At 42.1% G+C, this 22,017-nt stretch overlaps 1 protein-coding gene across 3 annotated transcripts in view; it reads right to left on the bottom strand.

Annotated features, from left to right (window-relative positions):
- The window catches only part of CABIN1 (calcineurin binding protein 1), a 94,203-nt gene that overhangs the window by 5,235 nt on the left and 66,951 nt on the right, over positions 1–22,017 (bottom strand). For all 3 annotated transcript variants that reach the window (XM_054995928.1, XM_054995930.1, XM_054995929.1), the window contains exons 29-35: positions 20,001–20,164; positions 13,330–13,426; positions 12,593–13,246; positions 11,936–12,010; positions 9,794–10,058; positions 2,156–2,332; positions 607–821 (exon numbers count right to left, since the gene is read on the bottom strand). In XM_054995928.1, the coding sequence (XP_054851903.1) occupies positions 607–821; positions 2,156–2,332; positions 9,794–10,058; positions 11,936–12,010; positions 12,593–13,246; positions 13,330–13,426; positions 20,001–20,164 (1,647 nt within the window). The remainder of the gene's footprint in view (positions 1–606; positions 822–2,155; positions 2,333–9,793; positions 10,059–11,935; positions 12,011–12,592; positions 13,247–13,329; positions 13,427–20,000; positions 20,165–22,017) is intronic.

Raw genomic sequence — 22,017 nt, 5'->3', positions numbered from 1 at the left:
CTGCCTGCCTGCACAGCCCAAAGAGTTCAAATCAGACAGGTGCTTCAAACCACAGATGTATACAGAGACTGAAAGATCTTCCTTGGGCCAGGGAACAGGCATATAACTTCCTTCCAGCTTAAGTAAGAGCCACTTGCCAAGGCCACCTTTTTGGGAAACAAGGGGAAAGTGGGTGCTGCTGCCTCTCCACATTCTTTTATTGGGGGGAGATAAGATATAGATTAATCCCAAAGAAACGAAACCCACATGAAACCCCAAAGACAGGTGCTATTAGTTCTGTGCATACAGGTCTTTGCCTGCCTGTCAATTGACTGCTACTAGGACCATGAGCATAGCATACAAATCACAGCACTCTTGAACAACAGGGTCATTGGCAAACATCAGTCCCTAGAGGGAACCCTGCCTCACTTTCCCCCTCTCCATACAGCAACTCCCCTCCTAACTTGGTTTGCTTCAGGTGATTCAGAGCCTCTCAGCAGGCCCCTTTAGGCCTTTCCATGCCTACCCCTTCTGGGAAATATTTCTGTAGTCAAACGATGGATAGCAAAGCAGTATTTGTGAGGAAAAGAACAGACTACTTGTGTTGCAAATTTGCTTTTGAAGTACCTTTAGCTTTTGCTTAGTTTCTTCTGAAATGCTGCCCTTGGGAGATAGCAGAGTAGGGGTCGGTGGGGTGACGGTGATCTCAGGAGGGAATTTGGTAATGGATGACGGGATCAAAAGCTTTGGCATGTTAGCCAAAATGCGTGACTTTACTCGGCTGCTGTCAACCTTGCTCTGCTGGCTTTCTAACAGCTGCAGGTCTGTCTTGGAACTGGAGGCTGAGAAAAAGACCAAATAAATTAAAACAATCAATTATCTAGAGAACCTCTATAAATAGAAGACTTATCAGAGAATTTGAAAAGAAATGGGAAATCACTTAGAAATGCGAAAATCCCTTTGCCTATTGTCGATAAAGATGAGAAATAAAAGATAGAAATAAATAATGTAAATAAAGTAAATTTGAATACGAGCTCAGATTGACAGAGGTTATTGAAATATTGTTTATTATAAGCCTTAGGTTTTCCGAAATGGAAACATATATTATTTAATTTGATTGTATAGTATAGTTAGCATAGTTTGGTGCATTGTAGTATAGTAATGAAATGTTTAGATCATGGTGTGTTCTGAGCTACTGATTTGGAGGTGGAAGGGGTATAGTGGTAAATATTGTTAAATACTTTATAATAATATTTTTGGCTTAATAGCAAGACAGTGGAAGAGAGAGGAAATAGCTCTGAGAATGGTTGTTATGGGCTTGAACATAATATTCAAATGATGTATAGTGAGCGTGCTCTAGATATTCTGTGTAAAGGAGGGTATCTTAATTTTCCCCTAGTGTAACGGGTATTTCTGTTTTTCCTTATTTTTTTCTGCATTTCCTTTGTTGTCTAAATTTTTTTTAAAAAAAAAATTATCTAGAGAACCTCAAAATACAGACACACCATTGGAACCATCAGAAATACCACCTATGTAAGTGCGAAGCCAGAGACTTGTTGCATATCAGCCCTCTGCACATTTGCACTGCAGATTGGTCTGGTGTCTGTGCTACATCCAAGAGAGCCCTGCTGAACCTCCTGGTCAAGTTCCAGTCTATCCTATAACTCCCTCCCAAATGTTTTGGCCAGTTCTATCCCCATGGCAGTTCCCCAAGCTTTGACAGGATTACGCCAGAGCATTTTACTCTCACACTGCGTCTAGCTCACAAAAGTTTCTTGGACCAGGGAGAATATTCCAGCCAGTCAGAAACCAATCTAGAGCTGTGGGATACCAATAGTTGCCCTAGATTTGGGGGACTACAGAGTGTAGCATCATCATCATGTTTTAGTGTTAAAAAAGGAACACAGGTTAAAATCTGAAGCAAGAAGGTCTTGGCAGGAAATGGGAGGGAGAGTAAACTGCAGGAATCTGTCAAATCCAAAAGAGGTGATCGAAATGTAGGCTAAGAGTGTGAGAGCATTTGGTGAAAATTCCACAGTACTGTCATGAGAAGTTAGGAGCATAGAAAAGCTACTTACCTGTCAATATCTATCATAAGCCACTAGCAGAACCCTTGCAGGGACAGAACATTATAAATCAATAAACTCCACTACTCCACAGCAGAGTTCCCTCTTACCTCGGCTACAGACCTGCCCTGTGCTTGTGTTGGTCATTGACTCCAGCGCCACTTGCCATCGAGCAGGATGTGATGATGGGGCAACAGTCGCCATCTTCATCTGCTGGCAAAGGCAGGACTCCTGCTGCTGAAAGCCAAGCCCTTCCAAAGGCCGGTCTGTCTTCCCTTCTTCCTCCTCTGCACAAACAAGATGAGCCACAAATGAAGGCTTATTTGGCTCTTTCAGAGCAGGGAAGAGATTTCTCCCTTAAGAGTGCTGACGCAAATGAAACCTAGGACCAATGTCACACTTAGGCAGAACTTAAAGACATCTGGGGCCTCTTGCAGACAAATTAAGCATTAATGTTTCTTTGGTTCAATGGTGTAGCATGCAAAACAACTTTAAAGTAACAAAGTCAGAAGAATTAGCTTCTCAAACTCAGCAGGCATTGGGAGGGGGTGTTCCAGTATAGAATAGCTTGTCTTAGGGATTGGGGGGGGGGGGGTTGAATGAATGACTCATTACACAAACCAAGACACTGAACACAAGATAAGGACAATTACCTCTTCTATTACTCACTCAGGGGCAAAGCCTAGATATAAAAGCCAGTGTCCCTACAGAGTCTTTCCTACCAAGAACAGCTTTAGATATTGTCTGTTATATCATCTGATGAAGGTATGGGCTTTGGTAGTATAAATGAGTTACTGGTGGAGCTCCAAAGACCGGAAAAATCTAGTCTTTTGGGCCACTGACAAGACCTCCCAAGAGCGAACATACTACCAAGATCAGTAACACATGGAAATGCAAATGGGACATTGTCTGACCAGGTGGTAATGCCCAAATGACCAAGGTGGCAACTCAGATCATTGCCAGGATTACTTGGCACAGCCTCTCTTCTAACAACAACCCCAATAGCTAGGATGAGGTAGCAGATTTTGTAATGCCATTAATGGGCAGCAAATCACACACGTTAAGTTTATTATATTTTCCTTATGGGAATGGGGGAGCAGTTTGACCACCCTACCTCAGGCACCCAAATGTTTTGGGCCCTCTCTGCTCTTTTGCAACGTGCTATCCTCTCTGCTATCCTTTTGCAACGTGCCCAGCAACTAACTCACAAGTCAGCTGCTAAGATATAACTATTTCTCCAAGACCAAGTCTTCCCCTGGACAGCCACTCATCTGGCTGGTGATTTGTGAAAATCTAAACAAGGCTTGAAGAGCTGGACAGAATGCAGACCATGCTGCTTTCTGATTTTTATCCATTCCAAAAGAAGCAACTGTACTCCATGCAGGCCTTCACTTGAGTAGGTACTTGGAAGGATTGTTAGTGGTGCAGTTTTAGCCACACTTGTTATGCTTTGATTGAGTTACATTCCCCAGTTGGATGCAGCTGTCTCAACAGCAAGCCACAGACCATCCTCCTGAAATTTACTGAGAAGTCCTGTGCAGATTTGATTTTATATAATCCATTGTGTGCAAGTTTGGATCAGCCCTCCCTTTCTCTTAGGTTGACCCCTATTAATGGCTACATATTGTGGCAGGTTGGAAAGCTCTTTGGCAGCCAAAAGCATGGGGAAAATATAATACATTTCCTGTGACTGTGTTTCATGTGAATTTTATTAAAATGGCAGGTTCCCAACTGCAGCTTTGGAGCTGGCTTTTGGTTGCTCTGGTCCTTAAAAAACAAAACAAAAAACCCCTGAAAATTTAGGAAAACTGTACTCCTCCTGAAGATTAGCTCACCTGATGTAAACCAAGGACTTAAATGTGAAGAGAAGGATTTTGCCTTCAAGGCCAGCTGGCCGTTCCCCTTCCTGCTGCAGACCCTTTGTTCTCTTCTCCCAACTGCACTGGACAATATTCTCACATAAACTTCATATCCATGTTTAAATGCACAATTTCAATGGGACTGGGTCATGCAGGCTTCTCAACCATCCACACTCCTCTCTTTAAGATAGACTTTTTTATATAGGGGAGACACTGAGAAAGGAATGACCCCACATTTCAATGCTACGGAAAAGTTCACACCAGCCTCTTCAATTGGATTGACAGTCTGTGTGGGTCTGTCATATTATTTTCTTCAGCTGTCCATTCCCCAGAAGCAACTATGTCTTCCTCAGAGGAAAGACACAGCACACACAAAGATTATCCACATTTTGTTGTTTAAAAGAGGTGTGCAGGCAGGGACTTCACTGAATGAGTTTAAACGGCATAAACACCCTTTTGACTCTAGAAGTATATGGGACTTCCATAGTAAAAGGTGCTGCAGCATAAAGTACTGAATTCATCAAAAAGGTGTGCACCCAAACGAGAAGACAACATAAAACCTGAAAAAATTCTCTACTGCTGTTCCCAAAGCCCTGGGTGCAAGAGTTCAGTTCAAGCAAACATTTCACCCAAAACTTTCCTTAGGGATTTGGAGTCCAAGCCCCGTCTTTTATTGGCAGTCAAGAGGAATTTGGAGGCTCATTTTTAACTGTTTGCTCCAAAAGGTTTTCATGCATCACTGACATCAAAAAGGTTCTAGTCTTCCAAAAATCATCACAAATCCTGTTTTCCAAGTGTTACAACCCATCAAATCTTCCTGCAAAACAGACAGTAGGGCACATATGTACAAAGCCTTCAAAATCCTGGCAATTCAACCCCAAAAGAAAAACAGATTTGCCAACACACACTGCTCATTTTTGAAAATTCATGGAATGGACCAAAACAGCCCTCTTAAGTCTTTTATTTGAAGCAGTCCCATGAACATAGATAACAACGGCCCAATAGAAAAAGGCATTTCATACCTTTCAACATCTCCCTGCTTTAGCGAGGAAGAAACAGACTGAAAACAACTCAGCACCAACAGCCCACTTCAGCTTTGCTCTGCAACCTCTTCCCACTTGTTGCCAGGGCAACCAGGGTTTGCAGATGCCGATAGTGAGCTCCTCAGTTCATGACTTCATCAGTTGGTGGTTAATATTCTCACCAACTCGCCTTGCACATCACAAGCATCAAGCACATGCAGATTATATAACTTTAGCAAGCATTCTTTCCAGAAATGATCAGCAATTGGGCAGCATCTTCCTTTTTGTTGTTCACAGAGGTCCATTATCAATGCACCATCTTCAAATGATCACCAGCATTCTACAGTACCTCCTGAGATCCCCTAAAGTTCACTGAGGTCATCAGCTGGATGTCAGAATCAGCTGACTTTATACTGATTCTTAACCTTAATTCCTATAAGATGCAAGAGTTCAAATATTCCATAGTGGTGAAGTGGTTGTTCTGCAAATCAGCACTCAGCTGGTTCAAATCCCAATACTGCCATGCGCTCAGCAGGTGGCCTTGGGTAAACCACTCCCCAGCTGTATTGCAGGGGTAGTAACAACACTGACTTTGGTCACTGCTTTGAGTGGGACACTAATCTATCTAGAAGAGTGGCATATAAGCGCAGTTGTTGATATTATTCTGAATAGTTAAGATTGTCCAATGCAACATCCTGTTTCAGTTACTTTGTGTTCATAGCTACCAATAGGCTGTCTCAATTGCACTGTGTATCCTGTACATGCATTAGTCTTATCATTATGTATTATCCCATCATGGAGAACTAAAGGAAAATTCTACCAGAGAGGGATAGCCAAATGAACATATGCCTCCTTTCTCCTCTGGAAAGGATCACGTTCAGCTGTTTCTAGGAACTGCTGCTTCTTATCTGCATTTTCTGAAGCTGGCACAAGGAACAAAAGAAACTCAAGAGTCTTACACACATGGCAACAATTTTCAGTAGTTTCCCAGTTGCTGATAATGATTTAGGGCAGTGGCAACAGGGCTTCCACATGACAGGTTTCCCTTGTATTTTCCCTGCCTGATCCCCTGCAGCAGCCACCCTTCAAACACACAAACTGGGGGTGAGGCTTAAAATTGTTACTGATGTATTAACATACCATTATATGAATACATGAATTATTGGTTAAAAAACCCTCGAAAACTCGGGGGGGGGGGGAGAAGAGTCACCAAGCAGAACTGCAATAGGAAAAATAATGCTGGTGTGGATGGGAACAGAAAAATCTAGATTTTCTTGCCCATACAGATGCCACCTGAACTTTGCTGTGATCTTTCAAAAAACAGCGTAGCAAAGCAGCTTTTAGAAAGAATGCAGAAAACCTGGGGAAAACCCAGGAGCTACAAAAAAGCACCACAACGCTGTGAAAACGCGGGAAGGGGGCATGGCACGCTTCCTACCAGCACGGAGGCAGGTCAAACAACCCGCGTGCAAGATTCCTCACAATCCCCTCAGGATCCCTTCTCTCATTCAGCTATCCATATATCTTTTTCAAAAGCATCTAGCTAATGTGCACCACCCGGTCTTGCAGTAGAGAATTCCACAAGTTAATTACTCCCTGAGTGCAGAAGTCTCTCCTTATTCCTGTCCCGAACCTGCTGCATCAATCACATTGGGTGTCCCTTAGTATTAGGGGGAAAGAGGAGAATGTTTATCCATTTTTACCAAATCTGCATAATTTTATAACGCTCTACTGAGATTGGTACACCTAAATCTAGTAACATGAGTAGCTACTGGCCTATCATCCCAGATCCTGTTGTAAACCTAGAGAGGGAAGCTTATGATGAGAGCAACAGCAAGGCTAGGCTATCGGTTTAAATTGAAGACAACAGTCTCTCCATATATTGCCTTTTCCTGCACTGTCTGAATTAATAACAATCTCAGCATGGCAGTATTATTTATATAACCAATCGGCACCTTTTATCCTGAGCCAGAATTTTGGTTCTCTTTCCTTGGGCGGGGGGGGGGGATGAATTGATGTGAATGGGGGATTCTCACTGGCTTGGGACAGCTACGTTACAGCAATCACCTTTGCCATTTTGAAAACCCAAAAAACAATTTTGCGTTGGGAGCTCGCTATGATATCACAAATGGAAAAGGGAGTCAGTCAGGGAAAAATTCCTCTGTATTCCCTATCTGAGTGCTTCCCTCATGTAAAAGCTCTGGATTGGCTTGGTTAGTACCCCTGCTCCATACAGAGAACTAGAGATACAGAGAAAGTCATACTCCAATTGAGTTATCTGTCCCTTGACATACTCTCTTGGATTGTTTCTGACCTGCATTTCCTAACTTCTCTGGGCTTCTCTCAGCCTCTGTCTATACTGCCTGATAGATATGTGGCTTTCTTAGTCTCTATCCTGGCATTGTATATGCCTTCAGTAGTTCATTCTGAGATGTGTCTACCAGCTCTCTGTTGTAAAAAGCAGCTGCAGGAAGAAAAAAGTTTAGGCTTGCTACAATTCATGTCCTCAAATATGGTTGCTATTCTCCCTAGTGATGATAAAAAGTTAGTTCCCCCATCCCACAATAGACTTGCTGCTGAAGTTTGCGTGAACTTGCAGTTTCATCACTTTAAACCCTGATCTCCAAATTTAGGCACACATTCTGAAATCATCCATTCATAAGACAAACTGCTTTGAGCCATTTTTTTCTGGAAAAGTGGCATAAAACACCTACAAAAATAAATACATACAATATTCTGTGCAAATAAATACATACTTTGTCCTCTTGAAACATCTGCCTTCTCATGACATTTTGTGCCAAACCGTTTGCATTCTTGCAACAACACATACAAAATTCAACTGCTTTATGCAATCTTAAAACTACAAAATCCATCAAACACAGTGACCTCAAATGAAAACGAAGATGCAGAAAACATCTGGAGTCTTTAAACTGGTAACAGTGTTGGAACCAACTTGCACTAGGAGCTTGCCAAAATTTGACAGTGGCTGAATTTTCTGAAGATCAAAAAAGAAAGACTGGATTCTTCTAAGGAGCTGGGACAAGTATTTTGGCTGAGGGTACACACTATCCAATAGCAGCATACATGGGACTGCCCTACCCACCGATGAGTGAATATCCCAAGTGCTACAAGTTAGCCACAGAGGCACAAGACAATATGTGCTTCAAACTGAGGTTTCTCATTGCCCTTGCATGCCTTGGAATGCTGCAGATTGACTCATGCTTCCCTACTCCCAATGTGCTGATATCACAGGTGGCCTCAACTTTCCTTACCCTTTGATTCTCCATGGAGCAGTAAAAACTTGTTGCTTACCTGTGACTGATACTGTTATGCATTTGGGCTTCTGCTTTTCTGAGAATGCCTTGTGTGTGGGGGTGGGGTGGGGGGTGGGGGTTCCACCATTTTCCTGAACAGTTTCTTCTGATTGCCTCATACAGCTCTCCCAAGACAAAGACAGAGAATGCTAGCAGTGGGCAAGGTGGATTGTGTTAATGCACAGATGATTATTGCTTACTTGTAACTGATGTCTTTTGACTGTCCATCTGGCTTCTGTACCAGCACAGAAGGCAATTCTGACAAGTTCTAGAGCTCTAGTCAAAGAACCGGAACCCTGCATGGAGGGGAGGGGCAAGTATGTTCTCACTCAGCTCTTTTATACAGTTAACAGCTCTCATCACATACATAGTGTAAGAGATGCCAGCAATAGGAAGAGACCAGGTTGTGTGACTGCACAGATAACCGCATGAAAAATACCAGTTACAGGTAAGCAATCTGTTTTTTTCCTTTTTGTGATTTCTGTGCAGACCCAAATATTGGTGAGTGGCTACTTGTTGCTGTGCAGACCCACATATTGGTGATTGGCTACTTGGTGCTGGCATCAGGTTATAAGAACACAGAACACAGCATAACCAGGCCAAAACATACATCTCAGCAAGCCTGAAAGTTGATGGCATGATGGGAGATGAATGTCAAGGACTGTAGACATTAAGCGATTCCTATTGTCTGTCCTGACTCTATTGCCCATCATCTCCGGAACTCCAGTATTATAGAACAGGGAGACAGGTTCTCTCTATCCAATTTCTTCACTCCACTGTTAAGTTTATAAACCTCTTTCATGTTCCCCTTTACAGACTTTAAACAGAAAAGCTCCAGACTTTAGCACTTGTTCATAGGAACAGTGATCCACCCAGTTAATCATCTCAGTCGTTCTCTTCTGCACCTTCTTTTTTGAGATACAGCAACCATACACAGAACTATTCCAAACTGGCCACACCATTACTCTATGAGAATTACAATACTGGCTGCTTTATTTTCAGTCGCTTTCCTGACAGTCCCCTAGCATGGATTCTGCCTCCTAAACTGCAGAGACACATTGAATGTTTTCAATCCAGCTACTTGATGCAACTCAAAGACTTCTTTCCTTCTAAGCTACGTCAGTTCAGATGAGGGAAGGTTTGTTACACAATTCCATTTTTCTTTCAGCAGAAAGGTGGTATGAAGATTGAAAACATACCTTATACTGATGAAAAACTGCGTACACGTCTTTGGAGCACAAAGATTATTAGCCACAGTGAAAGTATTCTTTGAGGAAAGATTACAAGTACCTGTGGCCTCAAAGCAATTCATTAATACTTTCTTGGCTAGCACCATACCGAATATTCTGCACAGGTGTAGGACCCCACATGTGCGATTGTAGAAAGACTACAAAGGAAAAGAGACTATTGCACAAAGATGTTTCAGCAACCACCTCTACTACAGGAAGTATCTTGTCATTTACAGATTGCATCTAGACACTAACATTTGCATTGACTTTTTAATGCCACTTAATTATTTGCTTACAATGCAATTCAATTAAGAACTAGCTTACCATGTGCAAGGCAGGGCATAGCAGGAGGCTTCTCTATGCTTTCTGCCACCATTTGTGCCTGTGGTGGCAGCAGCACAGCTGCAGATGAGGAAGGAGAGGCTGTCTTCGGCTTCGAAGGCAAATCAGTCAGTCTCAGAAAGTTCTCTGAAGTCACAGACTCAGTGGTCACTGAAGAAGGGAGGCTCTGTGATGTGGGAGCTACTGGGAAGAAGCTCTCTCTGCTGTCTTTTGTAGGCTTTGGAGTGGTGGGTGTTTCACCTGTGGACTAGAGTAGGAAAAGGTGAACACCGTAAGGATTAAATGTAGCCACTGTAAATATTAGCCTTCATGGAACAGGAACACTCTGTTTACATATATCTTTATATCCTGCCTTTCCCATTATCCACAATGGCTCAAAATGGCAGAATAAGCACTGCACAAAACATTTAACCAATTATAACAACCAAAAACAAGGAGAATAGCCATATTTACAAAAGACAGAAGTCTATCAAAGGCCATCCTACATAGGGTAGCTAATCTAGTAACTTAGGAGAAAAATACAACCAGGAAAGAGATTTAAAAAGAAGTTCTAAGTTGGTGAAATAGGCACACACGTCCTAAGAATAATGGTCCTACATGTATGTAGGTCTCTGGTCATGGGCCTCAAGTATGGCTTTAAAGATAAGAACTGGTACAATGAACCGTGCCCTCAAACACAGAGGTAACCAACTGACTTGTCTTAAAAGAGGAGCAATGTGATCACACGTACTTCCTCTAGCCATCAGAAAAGTTTATGTTGAATAAAAACTGAAATGTTGGGGTTGTCTTTAAAGGCAGCCCCCTGTAAAGTGCATCGCAGTAGTAGTCTACCCACAAAGTTATAGAAGCATGGATAAGTATGGCCAGATCAACAGAGTCCAAGAGGACAATTTTTGCACTGAATGCACCTGGAAAAAATGCACTGCTCACAACTACGGTAACCTGATTTTCTAACAAAGTGATATCTAAAAAACAAACTCTTCACAGAGTTTAAATTAAGAATCAATTATTTATTTACTTCATTTATACCCTGCTTTTTTACCCAACTGGAACTCAAAGCAGCTTATATCCTTTTCCTCTCCTCCGTTTTATCTTCACAACAACCCTGTGAAACAGGCTGGGCTAAGAGCGTACAACTGGCTGAAAGCCACCCAGCAAGCTTCCATGTCAGAGTGGCAATTTGAAGCTGGGTCTCCCAGATGCAAGTACAACACTCTCACCACTGTACAACACTGGCTCTAAAAGGACTTTTTCAACAAGGGTCAAATTTTCACCTCCTTCAATTCTGACCTATAAAATCCACTGCACTGTGCTTGCCTGTTCCTGCATGTTCTCATAACTGGAATACAGCAGAGAGGGTATCAGCAGTAAAACTGAAGTGAATTTTAAGACAGACAGGCTTGAATGAAACTAATTGAGCTTAGCTTATGGAGAGCCATGGAACTGCTGTGGACTCACAAAGCATGCTGGACTTCCTCCCATCACTAGACTGGGCAGCATCACTGACACCAGGGCTGTAGGTAGAGCTGACAGACTGAAAATGGAACAATGCTATTGTGAAGCTCTTTACAAGCTAAGAGGCAGAGCAACACGCTATGACCATTTTGGCAATTAAGTTGGGCAAAAGGACTTGCTTCGGTCTGAATTCCCTCTTGCATTGGAAGATCTAGCCTGTGACCTGGTTCAACTTAAACCCCCTTCTTCCTTTCGGAGAGCGGTTTCTCTGGGGTTTCCCAATGGCCTCCTATTCTGAATTAAGGCAAATACTTGATTAATTCCAACAACGTTATGGCATCAGATGCTCCCAAATATTTACTGATCAACTGCATATCAGAGAGAGAATCCTTTTGTAAGGTTATGAAGAAAGATAAAGGAACGATAATATAAAGAGCTGGAGAAACGGACACAACCTGTAGAAAGAAAAAGGAAAATGGGCTCAAACTGTGAAATGAAAGAAAAGCCAACCAAAACCTCTTGACTGAGAACTCGAGAGGCCTGCTGCCTTCCTCTTCAGCAGCAGACAGCACAGCTCTTGTGTGTGTGTGTGTGTGTGTGTGTGTGTGTGTGTGATTACTCATTCAACAGCCTGAGAGACTGGCAGACTCAAGAGGGCTCAACACTCACTTGCTTTTGTGCTGATGCTCCGATGTGCACCTGGCAGAACTTGACTGCCTGTTCTAAGGCTGCTTCTTCATCCACCTGCAGAAAGAAACTAATATAGTAACAAAATCATCTCCCACTAAGGCATCCTTCCACGGAAAAACTGTCCTTTGACTCAATGGCAACAAGCACTCATTGGCATTTGCCGACTTCGTAAGTCGATAGCCATTTAAACTGATGAAGTGAATTCCATGAGCAAGCATCACAAATGTCCCAAAGCAGGCCAAAGTTCTATCAGCTGTACAATTTAGTCCCTGAAATTACAGGACAGAAGTTATACCGAAACTGAAATTAGCAATGGGAAAATTTACTAGGGTCTCAACACTTTGCGGTTGATTGAGTAGACACTAGATGTTGCCTCAGAACTCTGGAACATTGTTCCATCCATAGTTTCTGAAATCCCATGTGTGATACTGTAGAAAGGCCACAAAGTACAATTCAGAAGCCAAGAACAACGGACTGGAATGATATATGCCCCTCTCCCCCTTGTGATATCTAATAATATGCTGCTGGTGGATGAATTCATAACCTTGGTACCATAAACAATTATCTGAAGCACTATGTTGTCCTATGTAATACTGCATCAAGAATGCATTCTGAACCTGAAAGAAAATGGCTTACCTGCTTAATTAGCATGTAAGTCTTGGACATGATCTTCTCAATCTTGCCTAGGTCATAAGACATGACCTTCTGACCCTGCTGCCACACACGATAAGCATCCAGAAGCAGAGTTTTCCCAGACTCTGCATCACCCACCAATTTTCTCTTTCGGTTTGGTCTCTGGATAATCTCCTCTGCTGTAACTGTTGGTATTCGAACCTTCACTGCCTCCTGCAGCTGATGCTTAGAGCTGATGCTTAGGTCCTCCAGAGAAAGTTCGGCAGTCCGGCTCTCAGAGGTTTTGTCCTTGGAGATCCTGCCAGCTAGTACTCGAGCTGACTCGGTGCATTTAAAGGAAGAATCCAGTTTTTCAGGGTCATTGGAATACCCATCAAAATCCATGGGCTCTGTTGAGCTTGGTCGAGATGTCTCCTTCATTTCCTTGTCACCTTTATTCTCCTGTTCCACAATGTCCATAGCAGTGGAAGGCTGTCCCTGGGTTACTTCTTTTATCCCATTTTCTGCACCACAGGCTGCTGCCACCCCCCCATCAGACAAAGTTGTCTTCTTGGGGAGGCTCTCTTGTCCCTCTTCCGCACTAGTTTTGTTAGAGACATCTGTTGTCATCCTTCCCCCCCAAAGGCCGCAGTGCTCAGAATCTTGATCTTCTGAAACCTTAGAAGTAAACACCTTAGTTGTACTTTTGAAATATGAAGACATCCCCTGTGATCTTGCAGAAGCTTTAGGTAGAACCTTACCTCTGTGAGCTCATTAAGCATGTCCTCCAGCACTGTCACTGTGAGAACAAAGGCACGCTGGGCAAGAACCTGGCGATCTGCATCCCGCAAGTACTTCCTGCAACAGTAAAAGGGAATTAAATTGCACAACTCACCTACAATCTGATATACATTAAAAAAAAACCAGCATATATGAATCTTTCTGGAAATTCTTCTACAGAACCAACTGAAAGAGACCCCATAAAAATAAATATATAAAACCAGACATCACTGTTAGGAAAAAAAAGCTAGAAGGCAAAGGTGAATCTTATTCTTTTACTAGGACTGTAAAACTTTCTTGCTACTAATGCTCTGCTCAGGTTCTAGATAACAGCCACAGCTACCATTCAAAATTGTGGAAATTAAACTGGCCTGCACGGAAAAGTCTTCAAATAGCATTTTTAAGGGACCAGTACATTCTCTTCTTCGATTCACATAACTTCCTATGAATTTAACTGGGGAGAATCTGACAAAAGATTCTCAAGGTATACAATAGACAACCACAAAATTCCTAGCTTCACTCTTCTGGGACAAGTGCTGGGATGAGAATCAGGATGTTCCCCGTTGCATGAAAACTTCCTTAAGGCAAGATCTGCACCTAACCAACCTAACCACAACAATGCAGTATTTCAAAGCTCATAGCAAAAGCCTCCATTTAGTCCAAAAAGCACGAAGGTTATGATTTTTTTTTCACTTTACCAGAATCAATGATAGTTTTTCTTCAGAGAAAAGAATTTCAGCACAACATTTATTTGAATTTTCCCAAAGAAAGAATGAAATATATTTGAAACTAGCAAAATTCTTTTAGGGAATTCACTCAGAAGCAGCAGCTGATTCCAGTAGACTTTATATGAAACGTGTTTTAATAAGCGATATTGCACCTTTCACTGGAGAGCCATAAATAATAATATTTTTATTTTGAAACACCAACACAAGTATTTAACTCCTTCTAAGCTCCAGCATTCTTAGCTTCCAGTAAAACAGAGTGATACATTTATCAACTGATATGGGAAGAATGAACTCACTTTCAAATGCGCAGAGCAAGATGGGAACACCTTCTCAATCTAAGAATGTGGTTTTCCAAGATATTCTTCCCTTTTCTGATAAATAGGCCATGTTCAGCTGAACAATGCACTTTAAGACTTTGATGTTCAAACACCTATACTGTTCGTATCAAGAAAGGAATTAACATGGGAAAGAAACAGGAATTGGGGCGGGGGGTTCCTTTTCGAAGAAGAGTAGTATCTTAACTCCTGCAGCTTACTTGTATGAATGCTAAAGAATTTGGGCTTCTCTCTCCTCTAGCCAGACTGCAACAGAAAGTAAAGCTACTTGTGCAGCTGGAAGGAAATTCTCAGGTTTAATTTCCATATAACTTTACTGAATGCAAGTCCTTCTGAAAAAAAAATTGTATATTCTGTTGGGTCTTAAAATACATATGAACAGTACAGAGCAATCCACTTTCTCTTTAATTAGCTCAAGCATCCTTTGCCCATATTCACAGGAACACAGTTTCATGCCTCACTTCGTACAGATCCTAAACATCTAACCTTAATGAATTTTTATTCAGATGTTTCTGCCCTATGAGCCAAAAGTTCCTTGTTTTGTTTTGAAAACAAGGCCTATGGGCCTTCCATTTAAAAAGGAAAGACGTACATGAGAGCAAGCACTTGGAGGTGGTTTCCTCTGTATGCCAGGTTGCTTGACCCCAAATCACTCATTTTCCTTAAGCACCTCACTTTAAAGTTACTTACATGGACAGGAAGTCATAGAGGCTTCTTAATCTCCTTTAAATCCAGACAGGGAAGCCACATTGCTTTGCTTCAGCAAAATGACAGAGATTGTTTCACTCTAGCTTAAAAGGGATCACTGAATTTGGATCACAATCCATTTACTTCAGCAGAGACGATGATTACCAAAAGGTTTCTTTATACCTCACTTCAAGTTCAAGATCAGTCCCTGACACTAAAGTGTTTTTTGATGACCAAGCCAGTCACCAACCAGGACAGAGACACTGAAGAAAATCACAAAAAGACAGCCCAATGTGTGAAAACACACAGAACAGGCACTCTTGGCTTTCAGGGTACCAAGAGTGCCTATGCAATGGGCTGCCTGAAATAATCAGATTTCTAAGGGCTCTCCAAAATGGCCTTTATCAGCTACTAGACAAAGTAGCAGCACTGCACAAGAGTGTAAGGAAGCAAATAAACAGGGCAGTTCTCCCCATCTAAGAAGACAGACTTCAGCTTAATCAATTAAGCTGCATCTACTAGACAGAAACTGGACCTTCGTATTTGTTTCATCTCTTCTATACTTAAAATTACTCCTTCATCCATGCTTTTCATCAATGATTATAGAAGTATGAAGTGTCTTGGCCACAGTTGTCTGAGAAGGGACTGGCAGTGGCATAAGCTTCTCTGAAGCTGTTCATGAGATCTTCTTGGCTAATTGACACATGCTGTTCACTGAATGTCCACCTAACAAATTAAGACACAGCTGGAATGAGAAGTTACAGTCCAAGCCACAGCCATCCTGCGTGAATGGCAGAATAAAGAGACTTGGAGAACCTGGATTCACTCAGTGCCAAAGCAGAAGGTTTTCCAGCAGGAGCCCATGAGAGACGGGAAGAATGGCGAGGTCTCAGCTTTCCAGGACAACCAGTTGCTGGGTTGAACATTCCTTTCATGGGTCACTGCACTGCAGCCTTAGGAGAGAGCTACTGAATAGCAGCATTCTTTGCTGAGTTAGTAATGGAGCAGCTTCCTGTAATGGTGAATCTCTGTGACCAATCATTCAAAGGAGAATCCTGACAACTGGAGATGCAAAAGCTAAATATTTATTGATTTTACTACATTTTAATACTTTTCAACAAAAAGTAAGCAAAAAAGATGCATCTCTAAGATAAAATTAATAGCGCGCACATGCGCACGCACACACACACACCCCAAAATAAAACACACAACGAAATAAATCTCTAGGAAAAGAGGATTCCACAGGACCGGGGTGAAGACTGAAAAGGTCCTACTCCTAGTAGATCTTACTGCCACAAAAACTGGCACTCTGAGCAAAAACACATTGGCAAGTCTTTACACTTGAGAAGATTCATATGGGATAACATACTTCTTCGGGAACTCTGGAGTCCGACTGTTTAGGGTTTTCAAGATGGAAGCAAATACCTTTGATTGGGTTTGGAAACATATTGTTAACCAATAAAGCTGCTGTAAAACAGGTGGCCTGAGCTCTTGTTTGCTCACTTTCATCAAAAGATGAAAAGCAACATCTTGAACCAATCCAAGACTCTGGTCCATTATCAAGGGCAGCTTGATATAGGGCATATTATACCAGTCTAATCACTAAATTATACATGATAATGGACAGTTCTATCCAAAGAGACACACTGCACCGCAGGATTCAAGTTGGATGCAGGGGTACACCCAGATTACAAACCTGGTCCTTCAGGAAGAGTGCAATTCCATCCCAAAGAGTCATTTACTTCAATCCATTAAGTCCATCAGGTCCTGCACTATCAACATCTTTGTCTTATCTGAACAAACAAAATTTGTCCATTACTGATTTCAGGCAGCAGTTCAGAAATCTCATCTGGGCCTGATGCAATGGAGGAGCTGGGTATGATCACCATGATGCCAATACTACGGGTTCTCTCTTTGGATTATTCCCCCAATGGTTTCATGCTAAAATATGAGACAAAACTGAACCTTGTGGAACCTTGCAGGAAAATTCACACAGGGAGGAATCAAACTACAACACTCTCTACACACTAAGACATAACACAAATGATGATATGGCTGCAATACGATGGTACTGAAAATTACTCAGAGGTCTAACAGACCAGCAAGGTCACACTGCCCCTGCTCATCTCTCAGTAAAGGCGTGCAACTAGGGTGACCAAATGAATTCCAGTCCCAACGGCAGACCGAAATGGATCAAGATAATCTGTCTCATTCAAGAGCATCTGGAATTTTCCGGTTTCTACCCTATCAAACAACTTGTGTCCTGCATGTACACAGATCAGGCAGGATGGAAGAGTCTTAAAGTTGAGCCAAGGGCCAGAGACAGACAACAAATCAACAAAGCCCAGCAGAAACATCAGGATCAGGCAAGAGGACTGGAATCCTCCAGGAAGTTCAGGATGGAGGCAAGGCAGAAGTGAACAACAAGGACCAGCAGACTAACCCAGTCTTTGCATTAAGGATAAATTGCTCAGATTGAAGGCCCAGCTTGGCAGCAGCAGCTCTATATCTCCAGGCTAGACCTACTGGACCCTTCAGCCAGCTGCTCTCATTGGATTCCTCCTGGCAGGTGTACTTTCTCTGTTGGTTATCTTTAGGGAGGCACTGTCGTGCAAAGAAGAACAGCAGCAACTATAGGCATTATAAGTCCAGAAGTAGCTGCTGTTATAGTCAATACTGATGAAATAAGTACTGGGATAGGGGCTCCAGGTAGTTCTGCAGCGGTGGTTGGGTGCCTGGACTGCAGAGGCTACTGCTGTGGTTCCTGCTGGTGTAGAAACTGCTGGACCTGTGGACAAGGAGATTGTGTCAGCGGTGCTGAAGTGATGCAGCCTGGAGCAGCCCCCTAGAATTCATAGGGGCTTTCATTAGGTGTACACGCCAATCTGAAAAGTGTTAAGGGTTTCATGAATAAGGTTAATATTCACAATTGTCCTAATGAGTCAGGGTATCACCTAGATACTGATCTTGGAGAAAAAAGGAAGCCAATTTCCCCACAGTCACAAACTTGTCATCTCAATGGTCCTGACGGTCTTGATTCTGAAATTGTAAGAGAGTAGACGTCTGGGACAAAAATACCCTTCTAGGCCCCAGTGGTAAAGACTCCTCCAATAGAAGGTGGAAAGAAGAGGTGGGTGGAGTTCCAACCAAACAAAAGAGGGAAAAATTGTTATGTCATTGCATTGAAGCATTCGAGTTGCAGTGAAAGTGTCCTTGGAAAACGCAAAAGGTTCTGCAGCTTATCAAATTCTATTCTGATCATATAGGTAGAGATGGTGTAACAGTCAGAAGTTGGCACAACAAGATGGATTAATCAGGAATCACGTGTTTCTCAGTATGAGAAGAAAAAGTTGGAGGGAAGTCCTCAATGCAATCTGCTTCTCAAGTTCCAGTTATGTAACAGGCACTGGTTGAAGGAACTGAGGCAGACCACCTGGGTTCAGTCCTTATGGCATTAAAGACTTAAAGATCTTTGGTCACTGAGCTCTTGGAATCTGGAATGCATAAAATCCAGATTCATCAATGGAACTCTAAAATAAGCAGACAGCTCTGGGAATCTCTGTGGTACTTGCAGCTTGACATTCCGTGAGTTTATTTGAGATGGTGGCCAACACCTTCTCACAGAACAAAGCACAAAGCCTGAAGAGCAGTTCAGTCTGGCCTGCTTAGTAAACTTGAGCAAGAATCTATCATACCGCTCTTCACAGAAGGAAAGGAGATAGCTCTCATTCTCATTTAAGATTTTGCCCCAACACCAACAACCTTTAAAAAAAATAGAACTGCAATAGGCACACCGGCAAGCAAAAGGAATAAGCAAGTAATAATTCCCAAATTAAGTAAAATAAGTAAAATATAAATAAAAGAAATAAAAGAAACCCCCATCAGAAAAAGGTTTTAAAACAAGAACAAAGCAAAGAGCATACTAAGGAAAACAAGCAATCGTGCCAACCCAGCAGGAAGGTGCTTTCCTTTCTGTTCAAGGTGTGCACAGGACACAAGAACGTAATCTGGAGGCAAGGAACAGAAACACCAGAACCTTAAAATGTTCCTGAAGATGGAAGAAGCCATAAACACGGTCTTCAAGATCAGTCTTTAGAGTCATCCTTTGTAGCAACTTTAGCAGAACAACAGGATTTGAGCAATGATTACTATCAAGTATTTACTTTTTCTCCACAGAATCTCAAATTGCAACCCAACATTACTAGGAAATAAGCAAAAAGGCGATTAAGTTGCAACACTACCAATGGAGGCCAAACTGAGTTGGTCCTAATCCCCATTTTGATCTGCAGACAAACTCTACATCTGACCTAAACATTATGGTTTGACTCCTAGATGAAAGGTACCTTTACCTACCTAGATGAATGTTTTCCCACTTTAACACATTGCACAGTTTAGTCTGGATGGTTTAGAAAGAAGAGATGCTGAACAGGAATGTAAGGTTCTGGTGAATACTTCTTAAATACAGGGGGAAGAGGAGTCAAAGGTGACAAGATGATTACAGGGATGGATAGAAGAGCAGATGGGTCTGGAGTCAGCCTCCCCTCCCCACAACCCAACTTCCCTCCCTGTCTCACATCTCCTTTCCCATAAATATTTTCATTTCCCCAATATGTATACCCACTGACTGATGTTACTAGGATTTTAGCCATTTTTGGACGAAGAATAGAAAGATGGGAGTTTGGCAGTGAAACTCTCTGAGACTCGAGGAACAGGTCAAACTCTGTCCAATTTAAAAGGGTAGCTTTTGAGACACACTTTTTCACATCGTACAATTGGAGATTATTAACAATCGCAAGAAGGTAGCATCTATAAAGGAAAGGGCTTAAAGACCGTCCACAAGACACTGAAGTCAGCATTCCTGCAACGCAAGTAAAAACAAACAAACAAAAACTAGGCTCTCACTTTCCCTGGTCGGGAGTCCTCTGGAGCATAGATGAGACTTTCAGCAGGGTGCCATAATCCTTGAGCTGTGACAGCACATTCAGCAGAAGGACGATGGAGCGGTTCATGTGAGAGGCAAAGCTACCAGGGCGGTCGATTTCATCCACTGGGATGCGCCAAATTCCCTAAAGAGAAACCAGGAAGAGGAAATCATCTTCAAAGGAAGAACAGGCATTTAAATGACAGGTAGGGACAAAATCTCTTCCTTGTCTACAGTTTCAACCTATGAAACTGAACTGGAATGAATCTACTTAGAATTTCTACATTGAAGCTAACTGCTTCATTTCATCACACAAAAAGAGCACTATCTGGGCAGAAATCACATCATACATAGAAAAGTGTTCAGAACGAAGGATACTGTCAGGGATGGGCTTGCAAGTTTCACCTTTTTATTTATTATAATATTTATATTGCAGTTTTCCTTACAAATATCTGTGACATGACTTACGACAGCTATAGATAACAGTAAAGCAATAAAAACAAAGTAAAAATAATAGCAAAATCAGGAAGAAAATTACAAATAAGATCCATGTAAAACAGTAAGATTAAAAAACTAGCAAGATTTTAAAACCTTTAAAAAGCCAGCATGTAATCACAAAAAACCGTCTAAAACAATGACAGGATGAAAGCAGAACAAGTGATAACTCCGCGAGGGAGAGGATTTAAAAGGCTAAGCTTGCAAATCTGGCATCAAGCCAGGCTCTGAGGGGATGACGATCCAGAGTTAGGGTGCCAAGGATGAAAAGGCCTTGTCCTGGGGTTCCATTACCTAGCTTCCATAGGTAAGAGCACATAGAACAGCCCCCGCAATGATTATGGGATGAAGCCTTCCGGTTCCAGACCAGAAAAAGCTTTACAGGTTAATAATCAACTCTTGAAATTGTGCTCAGAAGCAAACTGGCAGCCAACACAGACCGTTTAAAACTGGTGAAATGTGGTCCCCGTAACTTACTAGCAGCCTCACCACCGCATTTTAGGCCAGCTGAAGCTTTCAAACAGCCTGCCCCAGGTACAGTGCACTGTAGTAGCAGAACCCAGGTTTAATTAGAACATGGATAACTGTGGCAGAATCGTGCCTCTCAAGGAAGGGCCGCAGCTTGCAAAAGGTAGTTAAAAGGCACTATATGCTGTACTTTCAATAAGCCTGGATCCAAAAGCACTCTCAAGCTGTCTATCTCCTCAAGAGAAAAGGTGCAACCCTGACTGAAAAGCAAATAACCTCGCAAACCTCAGCTGGCTTTATTATTAGGCAACAGCACTTCAGTTTTATCTGTACTGAGTTGAGCAGTTCTAGTTATCAGTCATGTCACAAATACTACCCAACAGATGACTCATGGCACTTATGAATCCATAGTCTACAGAACACCCATTATTTCAGCTGACAAAATAGCTGGGGGGGGGGGCTGTTCCATGATAGAAATACTAAAATTTCTGCAAAGACATATTGCCTTGGCATCAACTGGACACCTACTGGCATGCAACTCATCTCCTGGCCCCTTGCCTATCTGGAAAAACCATAAATAGCATTAGGAAGACAAACATCACCCCAAAAGCAAATTCTCCTCTCATTAATTTTCTTAAAGGTACCTACATCACCCCTCAGCCTGAACGTTCTTTGCAGCTTACTGAAGAAGTGAAGGCCCAGAAAAAAGCTGGGGAAATTTCATGGGGCGAGGGGGAGGTTTTTCCCCAAGAAAAGAATAGGGAGATTTTGCGGAGCACTGTGGAAAAAACCTCCTATGAAATATTTTTTCTTTTTCAGTGAGAAAAACTGTTGAGTTAAAACACTGCACTCATTCCAAAAGTAGAGCATGAAAAGAAATCCAAGGACTTTCTCATTGTTTCCAATGGAAAAATTATGAAATCTTGGGGAGCATTAAAAAATAATCCTATGAAATATTCTCTTTTGGAGTGAAGTGCTTCTTAAAGTAAGGTTTTTCTCACACAAAATGTATAGCATTGCAATGGATGAGGAATT

The sequence above is a fragment of the Eublepharis macularius genome, chromosome 13 (genome assembly GCF_028583425.1).
Source record: "Eublepharis macularius isolate TG4126 chromosome 13, MPM_Emac_v1.0, whole genome shotgun sequence".
NCBI classification, from domain to species: Eukaryota; Metazoa; Chordata; class Lepidosauria; order Squamata; family Eublepharidae; genus Eublepharis; species Eublepharis macularius.
Note: the sequence above shows the minus strand (reverse complement) of the source record. Positions and strands in the feature narration are given on the sequence as shown.